This window comes from Epinephelus fuscoguttatus, linkage group LG1, assembly GCF_011397635.1.
Source record: "Epinephelus fuscoguttatus linkage group LG1, E.fuscoguttatus.final_Chr_v1".
Classification (NCBI taxonomy): Eukaryota; Metazoa; Chordata; class Actinopteri; order Perciformes; family Serranidae; genus Epinephelus; species Epinephelus fuscoguttatus.
The window spans coordinates 16,164,919-16,186,416 of record NC_064752.1 but is presented as its reverse complement, the minus strand read 5'-3'; the positions used below and the strand labels follow the sequence as shown (position 1 = coordinate 16,186,416).

General features: G+C 41.7%; 1 protein-coding gene across 1 annotated transcript; it reads right to left on the bottom strand.

The window, feature by feature from the left end:
- Positions 1–965: 965 nt before the first annotated feature.
- On the bottom strand, positions 966–10,034 carry LOC125895063 (1,25-dihydroxyvitamin D(3) 24-hydroxylase, mitochondrial). The gene is made up of 12 exons (XM_049586834.1): positions 9,353–10,034; positions 9,020–9,210; positions 8,811–8,904; positions 8,631–8,724; positions 7,256–7,347; positions 6,762–6,873; positions 5,932–6,077; positions 5,286–5,452; positions 3,440–3,518; positions 2,950–3,147; positions 2,673–2,784; positions 966–1,148 (listed from the first exon to the last, which is right to left on the bottom strand). The coding sequence occupies exons 1-11, from the start codon at positions 9,605–9,607 to the stop codon at positions 2,674–2,676; spliced, it is 1,539 nt and encodes a 512-aa protein (XP_049442791.1). The 5' UTR covers positions 9,608–10,034; the 3' UTR covers positions 966–1,148; position 2,673.
- Positions 10,035–21,498: the final 11,464 nt, after the last annotated feature.

The window sequence follows — 21,498 nt, the reverse complement described above, 5'->3', positions numbered from 1 at the left end:
TGCCCCAAAAAATATCTTTAAAAAAATGGTGGCAAATTCCTGACCTTTTGATTGACACGTTTCCTTGAACCAATGGGAGCTTCCATACTGACAGTCTAGGCTTAAATAACCAACGAGGGCCTGCCTTACTAACTTCAGGCTCAGAGCCAATCAATAGCCAGCAATGACCTGATAGCTTATGGGTTTTGTAGTCAATGATGTTCCTCACTTTTAGAGTAATTCTGAACTCTTTCCTTGCACCGCAGACTGTTATAAATGTACAGAAATGATAAGCAAATGGCTCCTTGGTCTTAAGGGTTTGAGTTTTCTATGTTTTTATAAACAGTAAGCTCCTAAATAGACATTTCTCTTTGTTTTTGACTTGTTTTTCATTCATAATCCCACATTCAGTACAATGTTTTACCCTCTTTTTTTTGGAAAAAAAGTGCCTGGACCAAAAAAATTTAACATGACTAAAACATATTTTCTATGATATTGTTATCTACTTTGAATATGGACTGCAGGGTGAGGCTTTATGCTACGGGCCCCTAGTGTTTTCCAGCTAATAAGTTCCAGTTCTAGTCATCTGCAGCATCTTTTTTCAAGAAAATAGTCAGGTGAAGATTGTTCTTTACCATTGACAAGACACTTAAAAAACATCAACAACAGCACACATTTTGAATATCTACTGTTAATCAAGCTGTGAAGACTTCAAATCACACAAAGTCTTATGAAAAACACAGGCTCGGCTTTGATACATTTATGTATGTATTTATTTCAGTGAATAAAATATGACTCTAGATAAAACAATGTACAATATTACAACATCATAATAACACTGTATATACACAATGAAAAATAAACATGACCTATTCATATATATAAGTTATTTAACAAGGAAAAGAAAAAGACATTTACATACACAGGTGCCTTGGTACAACGTTCAGTTTGTACATAACCACTGGTATTTTGGTCAGTCATCATCAGTCATAAGCAATAGTTTTAAATAAGTTTGAGGTATTTATGGCATGATTCCATGTGTCATAATTTCTGTGTCTTTTTTTTTCTATTTACAGAGCAGCAATACAGGGAGTCACTGGACCATCAGCGCCATGGCAACAGAGGTATCGTCTTTCTGCCACTACATCCACAAGAGTTGAATATGGAGCCTGAGAGTGGAAGGAAAGGAGAAATAATTCATTAATTAGTGTGAAAGCCACAGTGTTTACTGTGTGCCATTTTGTTGTTACAGTGGATGAGAAAACTGGATTAAAAAATATCAGACTTAAAGTGAGAGTTTGGCATTTTGGGTGGTATGCTTATACTTTCTGGTGGAGAGTAAGAACCCGCACACAATCTGCATTTTGCACCCTCAAATCCATTGTTTTCAATGCTAGATGCACAGAAGGTGTGCTCAAAAATGAGCGCCGTGCAAGCCTTCCACATGGCGCACCACATGTCAAATGATGAGAAACAACCAATCACAGCCAGCAGATATCGTTCCCTTTTTCCATAAATATCAGTTTATGATAAATATGGAGGAGAAGTTGATCATCTTACTGCAGGGCTATCCAGAGCTTTGCATCTGTCCCACAGACAACATTTTAGGCCCAATACACACTTAAGAAACAGCGCCCGTCAGAAGATCAGCTCTGCACTCACGATTTCTAGCTGGTTATGATTGCTTAGCAACCCCCAGATGCAACCTGCCTGCACGGTCTTGAAAGTTGGCACACAGTAGGCACAAGAGTAGAACCCGGTGCCCGACCTTGCTTAGCAAAGACCCGACATGTGTCCCGCCCCTAAAGTAAGAACATCAATACCACTCTCATACCTGCATGGTAAAAATGAAGCAGCAGCTAGTTAGCTTAGTTTAGCACAAAGAGTGAAAACGGGGGAAACAGCTAGCCTGGCTTGGTTCAGTGCTTCCTATGGTAACTCATTGATTAATATGTTATTTTATTGTGTAAAACAAGTGTGAAAACAGTTTTACAGGGGGTTATGAACCACACGTTTCCTTGGCTATGACCAGATTTTGTGCAATTTCAAATGTGGAACTTAACTGGAAGTTGGTGTGTCTCCCTTTGTTACTTTTGTCCCGCACATTTTACATACTGTTAATCGTTTTTTGTTGACTACCACATTGTTTTTATAGGCGAAAAACACAATTAACTTGGTATCATTTTTTCAACTGCAGCTCAGTAATGTAACATTAGCTCTTCATGGTTTTCTCCTGCAACTTGATTGGATGCTGTCGGATTCAAACAAAGTTTATTGTCTGGAGAAGTGTCGACTTGCTGAGAATGAGTAGCATCAAAGTCAGCTGACTTAGGAATTGAAGGGAAATTAATTGATTCATGGCACACTTTTTAAATAATTAACTTTTTAATCTTTGGGTTTTTGGGAAGGTATCAAGTATTTTCAAGTTATAAGGCTAAAGTCCAGGTGAAGTCACGAGTCACTGGTGTTCGAGTCTAAAGTCATCAAATTTGAGTCCACACCTCTGTTAACTAGTGAGCTTTAGAGGTGCTGCATACGACAGATCCAGGCTAAACCTTTCCCAGTTTCAGGTCTTTGTGCTAAGCTAAGCTAACAGGCTTCAGTTTCATATTTAACTGATAGAGATGAGAGTGGTATCAATTGTCATCTAACTCTTGGACAGAAAGTGCGTAAGTATAGAGAGATTGGCTCACCTCATCTCTTGATGAAGGCAACAGGAAGTTCTCTGTTGGGAACCAAAAGTCCTGAATGGACGACATCGAGTGGCTTGTTATCTGTTGCTACGATCTCATAGTCTCTGACCAACTGTAAGAAAGACAAGCAGAGTTCGATATCATCAGTCAGTGAACGTTTTAAGAGAGTGACATGACAGAAAACTCAAAAAGAATCAGTTGGTATCTTATTGAACTACCCAACTCTGCAGTGCTTTAAAGTAACTGATCATGAGTCAATAAGCTGAACAGATCTTACCCAGCACATGGCCAGCTGTAGCTGCAGCTCTGCCAGCCGACGGCCGATGCACATCCTCTTTCCGATGCCGAAGGGAACGTGGGCGAACGGGTTGATGGTGCTGTTCTCCCGCAGCCAGCGCTCGGGTTTGAACTGCTTTCCATTGTCAAAGTACTCCTCATTGGAGCCAAGTGCGTGGCTGTTTATCATCAACACTGTCTGTAAATGAATGACAATAACAATTAAAGCTACATGTTTGCTGTTATACAGATCTAAAATCCTCAGTACTTGCAATAAAGAAATAATAGATAGTACAGTAGATTACAGTAAAGTCCGATAAAGACCTTGTTACTGTAAATCTGATCCTGAGTTGCACATGAGAGTTGCTCCATTTAGACTTTGTACAGTATTTGAGCAGGTTTTTGTAACAGTCAGACAGACAAATGTAAATGAATACAAGAATGTAATCTGCTCATGTCAGGTGTATGTTAACGAGATCTAAGCCACTTACTCCTTTGGGAATGGCATAATCTCCCAACACAGTGTCTTTGTCCAGGGTCCTGCTGGTGAACGGGACTGATGGCGATAACCTGTAAGAATTCAAAGAAAGAGAAAAAAAAGCACATTAGAATGTGGCCTCAGCGAAGCTGTAGTATAGCATGACACACATATCTAAGCTGTTTAACTAAGATAATCTTACTCTCAATGTTTTTCACGGTACAAGATGAGGGGAGATATAATCTCCAGTCGGGGATCATATACATTCCCTGCGTGATGTGGTTATGGCATTAGAACTTAAATAACATGTTAGACAACTTGTGACTGCACGAGAGTGATTTCAAGTGATCTGAACGTGACCACGTGGATTTAAGCTGGGACCACATCTCATGTTTTTGAGTCAGTCATGTGTGTGAGTTTTGCCTCTTTAATCTCTGTGGTACCGAGTGAGATCGTGATGGAGTCAGTGAGACTGACTGGAAAACGGAGGATCTAATTTATCAGCGGATGTTATGTCATGTCATGTGGTGGAAGAAGTACTCGGATACATAAAGGGGACCTTTTCCTTATTTTCTGTGATTTTACAATGTCGGATGTTCATATGAAATGTGGCCAAACTTTCACAAAATGACGTATACGTATGGAAAGACCCTGTGGGCAAACACCTCTGGCTTCAGACTGCTCAGAATACTTGGTTTTGTACGCTTTATTCCCCTGTATAATTATTCAGATTGAGACTATATAGTCATCTACTCCAGGCAGGCTATTACACGTGTTTATTTTACGCAGTCTACACTGCTACATGTAGCAACAAGCTAACCTCAGGGAAACATGTAATCCTGGCTGCAGATGTTATTAATTTCTCTTTAATTTTATGTCATATTCCGTCTGGAAGTTTGTCTAAAAGCTTTAATCGGAGACTTTTCCGGCAACATACCCTTCTGCAAACCACAAATACGTTTCATTTGCTTGCTTCATTTGTATCAACGTTTCTAAAGACATAGTATAGGAGCTGACTTTGGCATTGAGAGCTGGAAGGAATGGTGGATGGCATGTGATCTAAGCTAGACTACTGCCAAAATGCAGACCACTACAGACCTCTGTTCGAGACAAACAACAAAACTGGTTGTGTTCTAGTGAGTTATTGCTGTTTCTAGGCTCCAAAAATGGGTGTTTTTAGCAAAAAAGGTTAATTTCTTCAAGATTTCTTCAGGATTGTGCCGCCAAACAGCACATTTTAAGCCAAAACATGGTCTTTTCCAAACCATAACCAAGTGGCTTTTGTGCCTAAATGTAACCACACATTGACCACAGCATTGTTGAAACAGTGCCAATGTATCTGCTACATAATAACGTGTAAATATAACCTATCTGTGGTTTGCAGAAACACTCAGTGCCAATGGATTTTTATGGCAAATAGTTTGGATTTTTCATGGTAGAAAGTTCCGCTAAACTCTGTTAAAGTCACTCCCTGGCCACAATGGTGGTGCAGAGACACTGACATACAGATGACCCCGTAACGCTGACCAATCAGAGCAGACTGAGCTTTTTCGTGAGGGGAGCTTAAAGAGACAGAACGTTTCAGACAGAGGTTCCAGCACAGACAGTATGAGGAAAATAATGTTTTTTACAAGTAAAAGTCCTGAATTTTAGATGTTATATAAGTGAAAATACAGAAGTATTATCAGCAAAATATACTTAACTTGACTGAGCTGTAGTAGTTGAACGTACGCGGCCTTTAGAAGTCACTTTACTCTATCGCCTGCTAATTATTTCTCACATTGTAACTGTAGTAGCAGCCGAGAGCTTCAAGTAGCTGTTCTATTTTCTGAGCACCATGACCCCCTGTTGTACTGTACCTCATAGACTCCTTGAGGCAGGCCTTGAGGTAGGGCATGCTCTTGATGTGCTCTCCACACGGGTCCTGGTCCGGAGCCACCACCTCTCTAATCTCCTTCAGCAACTTCCTCTGGGCGTCGGGGTTACGTGACAGGTTGAAAATAGCCCACAGCATACTGTTGGCGGCCTGAGAAATATAAACACAGCGAGAAGAAGAGAGAGAGAGAGAGGGAGGGAGGCAGAGAGGAGATGTCACTTAGTGAGGCTGCTACTCAAAGTGCATTCCTCAGTGGGGTCCTGAAGGGAGCTGAGGAATGTTTGCGGTCCCTCAAAGACTCCTCAGTTACATCCACACCACATTCATTTTACACTTCTGAGGCACTGTAACTGCAGCACCTGTTTGTTTTAGAGGTTTTTTTTTCCTTCCTTACTCGGAGGAAAATAGGCGAAAGGTAAAAGATTTAAGAGGTTAACCTGCGATCATAGCTATGTGGTGCTGTGCCTGCAGCTGTGTGATGATCTAGCATAAGAGCATAAACAGCAACACTTTTAACATTTGGGGAAATCTTCTCATCTACTCTCAACAAGACAGCGACTCATATTTCCCAATATCAAACTATTCCTGTAAATGAAACGTGTTACTTTGTGGTGCAAAACGTTGCTCACCGTCTCAACTCCTCCGATCTGCAGCTCTGTGATGGCTGCGTACAACTCCTTCTTGGAGAGACGGCTCTGGTGTAAGATGTCACCGATTAAGTCATCAGGAGCTCTGACGGAGTTCCTCTTCAGCTTCTTGTCTATGTAGACTTTGGCTGAGGAAACACAGAGCAGCAAAGATGTTATCACACTGAATTAAATCTCATGTCAGAATTAAACTCTGTTCTCCGAACGAGTTGCAACATGTGTGAAGTGTGAGATCTAAATCATACAGACGTGATGTGTCTCTGTTTTCTATATGTGTTTGATCCCTGACTAATCATGTGAGTCATAAGCTTGTAAAAGCTGAATATTGTTTAAAAATCACTCTGATAGTTGCTGCTACTAAGTACTGCGTCACTTCCTCTCACGCAGCCTACAAGTGCTTTTTGCTTGTGAAGTTTCCCACGAAATGTTGGAAAATTGTGTGTTTATGTGTGTTTGTGAGTAAGAGGTTGTAACGAGCTCGAGCACAACCAGCATCATCTTCCTCCTGCCTCTCTGCCCGCCCTCCCACCGCCTGCTACTACAAATATTTGGCAGATTTCTCCCTCTTAGGTCATGCAGTTTACTACAACTCCAGCTGTCGTTTACCCAGAGTGCCAAGTACACAAAAAACACGGAGGCACTCAGTTCAAACCCCCTCCCTCTGTTCCTCTCTATCTGTCCTCTGACTGGAAATGAGCTCAAACTGGTTTGTACATCACAGACGAGTGAAGACAAAGTGTACTACAGCTTTGTGAAATGAGAGTTATCTGTTTTGTGGTGTAGTATTCGTTTGTGTGTGTGTGTGTTTGTACCAGTGCTGAAGATGCGGTCCCATGCAGCTGTGTGGTTCCGCCACGATTTGGTGTTGAATTTCTTGTGGAGCTCCACTGGTGTGACCATCATCATGCCAAATGTGCTCATCATCTATAGAGAAAGACAAAGAGGGCAGAGCGTTAAATCCAATCAGCGTCTACTCACACAGAAAGTCTTTGATTCAATCTTTATCACAGCCTTCTGTTGTTTCTTGCACCCTCTGACCTGTGAGACCTTTGTAAGCCTCCACTTATCATCTCCTGACTGTGGGTGATATTGGTTTGCCCCAGTAAAATCCCACTAAAATCTCAGTAAATACAGCAAGAGTGTCAGTCGGAGTCAGACGCTGAACTGCTGCATCACTGACTGACCTCGGGCCGAGGTGAACCTGATGAACTTGTACAGGCTCAGAGTATCACAGATCATCCAAGGTGTCCTCTGTGCCACAGCACACACTGCTGCTACGAGTGGAACAAACAACAGGAGTACTCACTGTTTTCACGGCGGTGATGAAGTTCATGGCTTCCTCGTTGACTTTCTCCTGCAGAAGGCCGAATCTCTTGTCGTAGAGGACCAGGCAGATGGCTGAATGAAAAAGAAAGGCAAAGAGTGAGATTCAGAGCCAGAGCTGGACATATATGCAGACTCAAAAAGACTTTTTAATTCAACATACTTGTAGATATATCACACATTATCTACTTATACTTTTTTTTTAAAGAGTTAGAGGTCACAAATACAACATACGTATAAACACTGTTATTATAGATACATCCAAATGCTTTGGACAAACCAAATAATGAACTGCAAAGCTGATTAACTGATTGACAAACAATTAATTTGCAGCTATTTTTGGTAATCCATTAATCGTTTAAGCTATAGGCACAGATTTCGGGGGGGATTTAGGGGACACGTCACATTACATATTTAGAGCATGTGCATTCATCCATCCCAAAAATAACATGAAAGTAGCAGAGAACTTTTTTTTGACAAAAATAAAGACATTTACACCTTAACTTAAATTCACAAATTGGTGCATAAAAATTCATCAGAAATTAGGAAATTAAGTGTTTGATGCTCAAAATTGTCTGGCACATGACCCGCTTCATAGTCTATGTGTCCCCAAGTCAAGCCATTTTTTCAATATAGCACATTTTAAAACAACAGGAGCTGAACTAAAGTGCTTTCCAGTTGAGGCAGGTTTACAGGTTTACATGATTAAAGAAGTAAAAGGTGCATAAAAGGCGGTAAAACATAATGTAATAAATGCAATAAAATAATATTAGAGAAAATGCAAGACTAAAATGGAAAAGCTAAAAAGACACACATGATAAACGCAGAAGCAAAGTAAAGAAAGAATTTAAATCTTTTTTTCCCCGTTAAAGGGTTTCTTACTTATACGCTGTGAACATTGAATTGAACTGAATTTTAAAAAGTAGGACGTCAGAAAGTACCCTTAAGCCTTATGTAAACTAAGTAAAGCAAACTGACACTCTCATCCCTTTTTTAAAGCATTTTTATAGACCAACGTGTAAGGTTGAAAGGTTGATCTACAGGAGAATAAATATTTGAAATCAATAAAAAATGCCCATGAGCCTCACTGTGTTATATTCCATTATATTTTTCTATGCTAATTTGCCTGCCACATAAATCTAAAGTTTTTCTGCACACACATAAATACATTTCCACCATAAATGGAGGCTTACAAATGCACCAGCATGCAGGAAATCAAGTACCCCCCCTAACTGGGCCCCCTAATGTTAAAACAAAACCTACGCCCCTGGTCACAAGCTAAAGAACACAGTTAATAAGGACAATAATCATATCTTGCAGCCCGAATGAACAAGTGGACAACAACAAGTTGAACTTACTCTCAAACGACCATTTATTCAGCTCGAAGTACAGGTCAGAAATCTTTCCATCCACGTTTATTTTTCCAATTCTGCTAACGAAGTCCACCAACACCTGCGTTTACAGACACCAGCCGTCAGTCACCGATCGCGTATAAACACATATTAAAACACCAACTCTGACATTTATGAGTATTTTACCTCGTTTATTTTGCCGTCAAGCTTCACCACCTCTGTCGGCTTCATGAGTTTCTGCTGGAAGGCGCTCCTCACCCTCTGCCAGTCTTTCCCCTCCCTGCAAACACAGACACGCTTTAAAACATTTGTGCCTTCACTTGCAGTCAAACTGAATCCTGATGAGTTATGGATACTTTAAATGTGAATGTAGGAGAAATTTGAAGAAGACTTACAGGATGAGGAGTCCGTACGCTTCGTCTCTCATGTCTCTGTATGCAGTCCAGGGTTTGATCTCCAGTCTCTGGGGGTAGTTTCCCTCCTTCCTATAGAGCGCCTCCACCAAGCAAGGTGAGCCAATGTGCACCGATTCAAAGGAGCCCAGCCTCATCCGGAAAATCTTACCGAATTTCTTATGATAGTCAACCTAGGAAAGATTTAAAGAGAAATGTAATTTACATTGAACATGTTTTTTATTTAGAAATTTTGCGGCATGACTCAATAAACCAGGCTGTGTTTCTTGTAAAAATAGCCAACTGTAGAATAAGATATTATTAATTCTACTGTACCAGTGCCTCGTGTTGTCTCATCAGACCCCCTTTCCACAGCAGCTGAGCCAGACTGCCAATGAGCGGCCAGTTGGTGGGTCCGGGGATCGCGTCCAGGCTGTGCGCTCTGGAGGCAGCGTGAGGGCACCGCGCAGCCTCCACAGCATCCTTCTCCAGGACGCACACTGAGGATGTTGGTTTGAAGTGCTGCAGCCCGACAGACTTCTTCTTCAGCAGCTCGACAATCTGAGGAACTTTTTGGATCTGCGTCCTCATCCTCAAATCTTTACTTTTGTTATTTAAAGGGAAAAAAAAGCGGAATACTGTTTAAGTTCAGCAGCAGCTCTTCTTTGTTATCTTGGTGTTTCTCATTTCTTGGAAGTGTCACACCTTGCTGCAATATATATACCCTGAGAGTGTTTATTCCTGCCGTACACTGAACCAATCAGGGACCGGTGTGGCCGTCGAGCCCACTATTCATTTATCCACGTTGGGAGGGTCGTATGACCCCCACATAGACCGAGGAAATGCCCTCAGCCCCCCCTCGCTTTATAAATAAACACAGGCCACATCGGAGGTGACGCGGTTCGCTTGAACCGTGTTTTACAGCGATTGGGAGAACCGAAACTTTGGCAGAGCAAATACTACTGCCACACTTCTGTACCGTGGGCAAATATTTAACAGATTGCAGGTTGTGTGTGTGTGTGTGTGTGTGTGTGTGTGTGTGTGTGTGTGTGTTTGCTTTGTTTGTGTTTTGGAGTGTGTGTTCTTTGTGGAGGGGTGAAGGGGGGTAACTGGGCATTTTGTCTGCAATTCTCTTTTTGAATGTGTATTATAATTGTAGATTATATTAAAAGCAGTTATTGAAACTAGTATAGAGTACAAATTAGTTTGAGTTTGCGTCATCTTCACAGAAACATTATGAGTTCTCTCTCAAACATGGTATCATGTCATTCACTGAAAGGTTTCCAGATCTTTCCATGTGGTGTCTTATAATAAAATCTATTTTCCAGACTGTTCCCCAAATTTTCTAATAAGTGCATGCAACACAAAGTGAGCAGGAATATAATATAAACAGACTTCATGTAACACATTTTATTAATCAGCTTTTTGATTTCAGCTCTGTATGTAGATGAGCTGATTGATTTACCTGCAGTGAGACCACCTCTGTGTCCCTGCTCTACACACACACACGCACACATACACACACACACCACCCCCTCCGAGCTGGCATGACTTAAATAACATGTGCAGAGGCCCCGTGTTGTTACCCTGTTAAAGTGCTCATTCACAGACTCTCAGGGGGCATCAGAACAACCTTGAACCTCGACTGAATGAGAGCCTCCCCAGGTGTAACACACACACACACACACACACACACACACACACACACATCAATAACCCCCACCACCTCCAAAAAAAAAAAAAAAAAAAAAGGAAAAAACACCACCCACACATCTAAAAACATGTATCCTCTCTCGGTCTCTCATAATCAGAGCTAGATGTCAGGCGGCTTTGGCAATTTGTATTTATTGTCGTTATGTTTCATTTGTTTAATCCGGACAGTGACTTCCGCCAGTTTGTGTACAGATTAAACAAATAAGATACAGCAAACCGACATCAAACGACTTGTAGCAACGGAGGCCAACTGTTGTGTTGCCTCATGTTGCCTGTGTCTCCGCCAAAAAGTTGCGCTTGAACCGGGCTGCTCTCGTAAATTCTTCGTACACTTTTCTACGAAAGGTACAATTCGTAAACATCCTGCATACATGAGCAAGTAATTCAAGCATAACCTATGTATTTTGGAAGGCTGCGATCACGCGAGCAATACGCTGACAGGAGTAAACAAGGAAGTGGTACCGAGTGGTTGTGTAAGGAGGCAGGACGGGGTAGTGGATGTGTCACAAAACCAAAGACTTTCCCCTGGGACTTTCCTCCGGAGATGTGTGTTCAACACCTTATGAGTCATTGTAAGGAACCTCCCTACAATGTTTCTTTTAGCCTAACCACAGTAACTTAACGATGATTATGTAACTTTATATTAAGGACATAACGTCATTCGTGGGGCACTAATTTGTAGGAAATACAAACTGCTGTGTGTGGATCTCATACAAACCGTTCTGTGAGGATACAGTGCTTGAACACACCGCAAAGACTACAGCCAATGGCCAACTAGTACAAGTGTAACTCTCCTAATTAGCAGGCAGCGGTAGACTGTATTTGTTACTCAAAAGGGACACCGGAAGACTGACAGGATGGATTCAAGACGCTAGTTAGCCAGTTAGCACATTAACAACTCAACAGAATGTTGAAAGAATAAAGGATATTTACAGTGTGCTAGCGAACACTAAAACAAACAAATACAAAACGTTTCTGCTAAAGAGCTCAATAGCAAAAAAAAAAAAAAAATCTCACCTAATATAACAAGTTTGTTTTTATCTTGCTCTCTTGACTTTAGTCATTTGTTTGCTTTCCTTACTTTTGTTTTTCTCTTCGCACGCTAAGCCGAACTGCCAGTCACGACATGCTCCACTGCCAGTTCAACACATCGAATCAGCGGAAAAGCCACCAACAAGGACCAACCATTGCCAAGAGTGTGGAACACCGCAGCTTGGTCAGTAGCTCTACACTTTAAATTATGACATTCTACATAACCCTCTAGCATCACTCTTGCCCGTATCAGTGTATGCTACATGCACACAGTGTCCAGTTGGGTTAAGGAAAAGATCATGGTTTGGGTTAAAATAAATTGTTACATAAGTTAAGTTACATAAGTTCAGTACGTCAACAGTGGTCTCCATGTTTAAAGTCCTGTGTTTGTTTGACCTCTCCACCCACAATGATCTCCTCCACATGCAGATGTTGTTGCTCTTTCTATTACACCACCTGACTTCCTCCTTTGCCCCAGTCAAAGTTACTACAGCCACACAGAGCATCATAGTTTGAAGCATAGGTCCACTGACCAAACCACTGTATCTAATGACTTGGGAGTGAGAGCGCTTTGTCTTTTAAGGGTACTCTGGTCATTTCATGTGGCACCTCTGTAAAGTTATGAGACTTTACATTACTTTTGACATAATCAATGAGGCAGAGACTAAAATATCTCAAGTAAAACCATCCAAGGAGTCAAACTTCAAAACAATGGATCCAAACAGTTCCTAAAATGCGAGACTGTCCTCCCAAAATCAACGGTAGCATCAGTCATTTCTGTAAGTTTCCAAGCAGCCGTAGTAATTGTGGTAACCTGCGATAGTCTGGTGACATGTCCAGGGTGTACCTCGTCTCTCGCCCAATGTCAGCTGGGATAGGCTCCAGCCCCCCCGCGGCCCTCAAGAGGATAAGCGATTACAAAAATGGATGGATGAATGGATGATGGGAGGTGGAAGTCATTATAAAGTAAAGAGGTAGGCGTGGACGGATGGATCAACGAAACCTCAGGCTTTAACACAGCTGTTTGTATCCCATTTCCAATTGACAATCGTATTTAAATAAAACATGGACATATAGTACATTAAGTGTTGTAACCACAATGATGACGGTTCTCTATTCTGAAAGGGATGGTTCGGATCATTTTTTGAGCATAAAACCAAAATGTTCTCTGGTTTCAAGGATGGTTCAAGGGATGGTTCAGATCTTTTGAAGTGGGGTTGTATGCAACCAGGTCTCACTCAGAAGTCATCAGAATCCAGCGCTTGGGCAGTGACTTCCAGCTTCAGACACTGATGAGAAAAGACATCCTTTCACGTCTGCATGATTTATGGCTGGTTCCCATTATGGTTTAACAGCTACCAGCCATGTATCATGCGGACGATTAGTACAATGTGTTGTTAAAAGAGGATATAAAAAAATGTATGTACACAGAAAACAAAAATATACACAGTAAGGTGCTTCATCTAAAATTAGTCTTTGCCCTGAAAGAATTTCAGTACAGGGTCCCAAATCTTACCAAATACGGCACCTCTACTGATCTATCTAGAATCTCTCCAGATGTAATGTGTTTGCCTTTTCATTTAACCATCAATTTAACCATTCAAAACAGAGTCCATCTTCCTCACTTGTAAAATGAACTTCTTTGCAATCACCATTCCAAATAAAACAGACATTTTTTAGTATTTACTAGCCGAGGATAAGGAGCTTGTCGCTTCAAGGACACATTTGAGTGGATCAGGCTCCTAAATTTTCCCAAAAGCCTTAGAGCAACAGCAAAAAGTGTCCTTCCAATATGTATACAGTTTACTGCGTGACCAGAAGGCAGTGTCCAGCTTGTTTTTGTGCCTAAACCTACCCAAACTTTAACCATAGCATTATCACATCATAAAAAAAAATTATTTTTCAAAGCTCCACAGAAGAAATTATACAACTGTGTTCCCAAGCTGAGTTTCACTTTCCATGCTGAGTAAACTGATCTCCATAAGAAAAAATTATGAAGTTCCCCTTGCATTAATGTTCTCTTTCGGCATGGCCTGACATTGTAGGAGAAGTAAATTATTAGAGAAACAATAAGACGACAGGCAGGAAGTTAATCTGTAACTTCTTAATGAGGGATTAAGTGTCATTTTTTTAAGCATAAAACCAAAATGTTCTCTGGTTTCAGCTTCATGCATGAGAGGCTGCTTTCTTATATGTTTAGTTAACTTGAGTATGCTTGGGTTCACGACTGCTACATCAACTTGGGCTCTGAAATATGACATTTGATAGAAAAAAATGAACTTTTTTTATTGACTCATCCAGAAAATAATCAGCAGATAATGAAAATAAGTTATAAAAGCCCAATATCATTACAGAATCATCCAGTTTGACAAGAACACTATTTTTAAACTTGAAAAACCAAAGGAAATATGAGTATCTATGTCTCTAAATAGAGCAGTTATTAACAGAAAAATAACAGTTTAAAAGTACGTTAGTGACGATCAGAGAAAACGTCGTTCTCAAAGCGAGATCAGCAGGTTGTTGAGCAAGCCTTCTCCTCAGGACTTCAACCTCGCAGTGTCCCGGCCTGTACTGGCATATTGAACACAAGGTAACACTGGCAGTGTCACGGACAGTTGGCACTGACTGCGCCTGCAGGGTGCAAGTCATAGAGAAAACATGTTTTCTCATGATGTTCTCTTGTGGGCAAATAGTCACTACGCAATACCATCCTCTCTGACCTTGAGCAGAATTAGTGAGTGGAAAGGTTTTTACCGTAATAAATGTATAAATGGAGGAGTTGTGCTTTTGGTTCATTATATGTGGTCAATAAATATCTGTCAAAATATACTTTAAAAAAATTACATCAAATATCAGCTAAAATGCAAGCACAAGCTCTGTTGTTTTTAAGGCAGTTTATGGAAAAAAAATATTCACTTTGGATGTAATTGTAATCGTAAAAAAGAATTTAAAAACCCTAAATGTATTGCACAGGTAAACACAATTAACATGACAGATTCCCTTGTGTAGTTTGGTGAGGTGACAGGATCATAACACGTAAAAGAGACTGAATGTACTCATTCAGGGAACATAGACACCATAATTAAACACATACACATATAAACAGTCTCATCTGAAATGCAGACATGATGCATCAACACGTCTGTCTTGTGGCTTCATAAAACGTGAAATACCAACAGAAAAAAACCCTTTATGCTCTTTGCCCATACCCTATTTAGAATTTAAAGCATTGTCATATTATTATTGTAGTTTTTTAATGGCAGATTTTACTTTTTCAAATTCACATCTCAAGTGTTAAGTGCCATTCTTTAGTGCTTGCTATGTGATTTGACTAAAATGAAACTGAAGCCTCCTGATTTGACTGCAAGCCGCTGACTGAAATCCTGATTCTTGACCCACTGAACACTTTCATCATCTCGTCTTTCAGATTGTGACTCAATTTTCTCTGCTTCTTACACTCAAAATCAGCGAGGGCTTTGTAGTCGGGACATCAGCAGCAGAGATAAGTGATGAACTGTGATATGGGAGGCAGCTGACCCTCTGAGGCAGCAGCGGAGTCATCAGCATACAGGGCAGGCAAACCTGATGACTCAAACTGTCCAAATTGACTGCCAGGTCAGTGAGTTCGGTGATTGGCTTTGACGCGGTGGCTGCTCCGTACGGTGCAGGGGGAAACGCAGGCACATGCGAGAAAAAGGAGAAACACAGGCATTCGGGCACACAAAGATGCACATTCATACGTGAGAAGACCAGCGTGGCTCTCCTGTGAGAAATAATGCGGAGGCCACAGAAGGAGGAGATTAGCTGGGGATCCATAGTAGAGATGGAAATGCTCCGTACAGTCACATCAGCCTGAGTGATCACTTAATGCCTGACCTAGAATGTGAGGTGCCCCCTTCTCCTTACACTAAGAATGAAAATATTTACAACAGAGTGGGAGTGGAGTAAAGCAAGGGGCACCCCACCACCACCACCACCATCTCCTGCACTCTGTAGCAGTGTGTTTTTGCCCTACATCACATCAATTACTTGTCGCAGCAGCGAAGCTCTCACAGAACTCACCGAGAGGTTCCTAAATAGTGTCGACAGTGCAGGCAAAAGATTCTCAGTCACAACTTTTCCTGTCATTGAACAGTTTTTCAGTGTGTCCCGACTCATTGCACATTCTGTGTGGCCTTGATTGAGCATTAACATTCTTGACATCAAGCCAGAGTCATATATCTGGAAACATAAATATTCGTGACGCTGACAAACAAGGGTTTTATTTATTTGATGGGTCTCACAAAAGCCTATAGATTATTGACTCTGGCCAGAAAGTAGGTCATTCCTATTGATAGAGATGATGGGGAATGGCTGGAGCTGGTAAGGAAGGAGATCTCCGTGAACTTGCTGACCTCCTCCCCATACACGCTGAGGCTGCTGTTGCCTCGAGTATCTGGGTCAGGATTCCCTGGATGGAGAAGGGCCTCCCTCCCTCCTCTCTGACAGAAGCGAGGCTTGTTCCTTGGAAAGGGGAAATGTCAATAGGCAACAGCAAAGTCATAAACGAAAGGGTCATAAATTTGTCACAGTAAAATGTTTGCGCACAACAACCACCCTTGTTGCTCCCCCAAAATGTTGGGTATCAGGGATTTCAGCGCTGCATCGTTTCTTTTGAAGAGATTAGTCGGTGGAGGCAGGGGTGACTGAGGTGAACTGCTGCTGGTGAGCATGAGTTCACCGAGAGAGTACAGTTAACAAAGGTCTGTGAACTAAGTGAACTACGTGTCCTGGAAAACTCATGGTAGCACGCTGTAGAAAATTAGGACAGCATCCGTGACTCCAACAGTCGTTTCAAAAATAATGAATACTGAGATATCTTTATAGATGTTATAAAAAGACTTACACAAACTCACCTCCCCAGACTCTCTGTGGTCCTACCAAAGGTTTCATAGAGCAGCCAAAAATTGAAAGCAGGTGCTTCGTTCTCCCTTGTGCCATTCAGTAGGAAACCTTTTATAGGACCAGAGAGAGCCTGAGGAGGTGAGTCTTCGCATTCTTATCCCAACTTCAGTCAGTCAGTAAACCTTAAGATCCTAACATGATGGGCTAGGTTACGTCATGCGTTGGTTTAGACATTCTGGTCAATTTACTCTTGTCAAATGCATGTTGTCTTTTGAGACTACGTTTCAGTTTTCACAGGAAATGTACAGTTTCTGCTTGGTACATGCATAAAGTCTTTTTTCAAATACATTACAATGTAGGTAAAATTCTCCCTTCATTAAGTTTAGGCAACAAAAGTATGTGGTTAGGTTTAGAAAAAAACATCATAGCTTAGCTTAAAATTAGTACAGTTATTACTAACGTCATGTGACATACATACGTTACTACTGTAGCATGCTACACATAGGCTACTAGCAGACTACGTTGTTATTAAAATGACTCCACTGACTTTTGGTTTCACACAGGAAATGAACAGCGGGCTCCTGGTTGAAAGTTCTGAGTTTGTTTGACCCATCCACCACCCCTTCCACTAGCCCCATAGAGACTTTCTCTCCCTTTGTATGGTGGTAGTTTCTGCTGTTGGCCAGTGCCTGACATGGACGTCAACTGACAAGGTGTCAGTATTTGACAAGTTCGGTTGTTACCCACTGCGTCAACAACTGCCCCCGGCCGGTGCGTGTGATAAAGCTGCGAAAGGAGAGATATAGGAGAGAGTTGGGAATGAGAAGACTGAGTTGTTATTGGTTGAACTATTCCTTTAAGTAGCTGCCTTTGGTCCATCCTCCTGTCAGTCTGACTGACCTAATAGTGTTTTCCACGATGTATCAAAACCTCACTTACATACTCCTGTATTAAGAAATATAGTACAGCATGTTTGACAGTACCTTAATGTAATTTAAAAGGAATACACACTCTACAGACAGCAATGTCAGTTGGTCCAGCACCCTCAACCACAGACTTTATAATAAAGATGAATGCCATGACAGCTCCCAAAATGTGAAGCCAAAACATCTCAATTGTCACCTGGTAGCTGGCTGAAGTATAGGTCATAAACCCCGCCCCCTTCACATTGGTGGATGAAAAAAAAAGTTTTTCCCAGCGATTTTTTTCTGTCATTTTAGGTAGTGCTTATCACACTGATGTATGTTCAAATGTTCTTTTTCTGATGAGTTTGGTTTTAATCAGATTTGATGCTATAAAATGTGAACGTGCGTCAAGATTGACAGCTGTGTGTGCCAAATAGTGTGCTCGCTATCAATGACCTGCTCGTATTTGGCTGGATGGACGTGAACCCGATAACGCAGTCTCTGGCTCCAAATTACATCACCTGCGCAAGAGGACAGTGGCTGTATCCGTATTATTTTGGCTTCATTTTTGTACAGCTGGAGTAAGTGAAGACGTGTTGATATATATCTTATATCTGATATATCTTGTTGCAAGATACCTCAAATACGTTGCTTATATCAACCGTCACTTTAGCTGCACTAAAATGTATTCAGCCAGTTGTGCCCTGAAATTTAGTACTCCAACAAGCTGTGTTAAAATGTATTTTTCTTTTGCTTTGCTGACTCTATATGGATTATATGTTCAGAGGGAAAGTGGGTCACACACACTCTGAGCGGTGCTCTAACCATGGCTGGCTGATTGATCTGCAGGAACACCTTGAGGAAAGAAACAAAGAATATCTGACCAAAGGTAATTGTGATTTGTTATGTAGCTGAAGACACTAACTTACTGTATGTGCTGCCCTACTTTCTGCTTAAGTGAAGCCAATAGGTTAACAGGTGTGATTGTCTGTTGAATTTAAAAGCAAGTTAGTGAAGGAGTGCAGCGAGTGCAGTTAGTATTTGACAAGGTCAGTGGTTACTATTAAGCACTGTTTGTGTGGTTTTTATCAGTTGTTTTGTTCTCTGTTGGTATCTCCAACAATATGGCCTGCTCAGCAAAGTCCTGCAGTGACATAAATTAAAGTTTGCTCCACATGCAGTAATAATGAATATAAGTGATCAAATACAGATATGACCCTGCGATTTCTCTGCAGTAGTTATGTCACAACCACTGCCATGGCCCCATATCAACTCGTTGGTTACATCGTTGGCACACTCTGGTACACTTTGACCTCTCTGCTGACCTGAGCCTCAGAGGTAAATTTGTCAAAGTTTTGACCCCCAGATACAGTGTACCCCCGTGGCCCCATCAACTCATCGCCCTGCCTCTGTTATCTTATCATTATAAACAGGAGCTCTTTGGATGTCATCATGCACCGGTGTCCTGTCAGCCTTCCTGCTGCTGGGCATTCAAAGGAGGCCGTACAAGCCAGAGCACAGAAAGGTCCGTATGACAAAATTCAACTCAGATTGCCTCATTTGAGCTTGATGGTGGTTAGTGACCAAAGAAACCACCATTCAGCTGGCACTTATTGCCTTAGAGCAAAAACAATTACCTGTAAGAGCTCAACAAGCTGTTTGTTCTGTCCCTGAGTCCTCATAAAGGGCAACAGAGAGTGAAACTCTCTTTAAACTGTAATGAACCATACTCTAAATCAGTTTGTATGTTCAATAAATTGATTCAATAGACCAGTGGTTATCTGACTTTTTGCCCCCCTTTAGAAGCTGTGACTCCGTGACCTAGAAGGTGCCACAGTTCTTGTCAAATATTTGACTCAAGACCACAGTCTGACCGCAAACTTGATATTTTTTCCACATTTTTCCCTGTTTTTGTGTCTCGTGACTAATGGAGACCACTTCTATTGATTTTGGTCCAGTACGAGTGACAACTTCTGATGCTGAGAAATGAAGCCAACACGAAAGAGCCAAAATCATTGAATAAACACTTGAGAGTGGCTTCAAAACAGAGTAAATCCCCATAGACACCGATGCTAAAATGCCCAACTTTACAGCAGAAATAAACATGTTTACAGCCTGCCAGAAAAAACATTTTTGGTTTGTATAGCTAATTTCAACATACATAACAACTAACTCATCCATTTACATTTCATTAAGGCCCAAAGTTGAAGCCCCCAGCGCCATCCTCTATCCGCCATCAAATATGGTCACTTTTGGCAAAAAAAACCCCATCAAAAACAAACATGAGGGCAACAGCCAAAATTCAGAACTCAAGGCTTCAAAACGACAGTCCACAAACCAATGGCTAAAGTCACGTAGCACATCCATTATTACATAGAGTCTGTGGTCCAGTATTGAGAGAGAGCACTGCAGCTGAAGTGGCAAAACAGACTGCCATGTAATCCCTATGGGCAATTGTGTACTGTTACTTTGTCACTGACAGACTCATTATGGAAAGGACCCTACAGATAGATAATATTACTTTCTTTGCCTTTCATTTGATCCATTGATTCATAACCAAGTCTTCCTCAAGGAAAATTCTCCTTCCAAAATCTCCCGAGAGCTGCCTTATTGCAGGGAAACAAGGGTTGAAGGATGCAGATGCAAAGTATGGATCTAAAAGAGACTCTAAAGAATGTAATAGGCTCTTTCTCCAAAAGGCCATGGATTGCTGGGTTTTGATTAATCTCAAATTACCAGATATGTATCTATCCATTTTCATCCACTCATGCAGCGCTGATTTGTAAGGGCATCACGCTAAGCAATGTCCCTCTTGCTAGACCAGATGAGATATATTATCACTGGGGCCTCCTATGAGTTAAACATGCCTGGAAAACCTCTAACAGGAGGCACTCAGGAGGCGTCCTGATCAGACGTAACCTGGAAATCCAGATGCCCTGCCCCTAGCAAATTCGAATTTGCTCTGCATGGGGATCTGCCCTGACGAGCAGAGTCCGTAAATCGCCATTGGACCAATCAGATCAGTCTATGTGACAGAGGCGGGCTCTGGGTGGGCGTAACATGATGACCACCGTAGGAGTCGAAAAGTAAACAGCCAAGATGGCACCTGCTGAAGGGCTGCGTCCATTCAATTTAGCTTTGGAAGAAACGCTAAGCCATCTACACTTATCTTTTTCCTTGAGAGAGGAACAGAAGTCTGCCCTAGAAGCCTTCGTTTCCAGGAAGGACGTTTTTGCCAGTTTGCCGATGGGATACGGCAAAAGCATAATATATCAGTTAGCCCCACTGGGTGGCAGACCAATGGGGCTTACTGCAATGAATACGTCACCTTGTTTTTTGCTCTGATTGGCTATCTGCTATCCAATTGCGTGCGGCGGCATTTAATATGCCTCAGTTAGTGCCGCCTCTTGGGTAGGAAGGCCAGACTCAAAATCTTTCTAGATTTGAGTCTGGATTTCCAGGCTAAATCAGATGCCCAAACCACCTCAACTGACCCCTTTTGACACAAAGGAGCAGCGGCTCTACTCCAAGCTCCCTCTGGATATTGGAGCTCCTCACCTTACCTCTTAGGCTGAGCCCAGCCACTCTATGGAGGAAACTCAATGTGACTGCTCCTATCTGCGATCTCATTCTTTCAGTCACTACCCAAAGCTCATGACCATAGGTGAGGATCAGAGCGTAGGATCAGTTAATCCAAAGCTTTGCCTTCTGACTCACTTCTCTCCTAAACGCAACAGACTGGCGCAGTGCATGCATAACTGCTGATGCCGTGCCAAACTGCCTGTGTATCTCACACTCCATTCTACCCTCACTCATGAACAAGACTTAAAGATACATGAACTCTTTCACTTGGGGGCAGCAACTCTCTCCTAACCCAGAGGGGGCAATCCACCCATTTGCAGCAAAGAACCACGGCCTCAGATTTAAAAGTGCTGACTCTAATCCAGA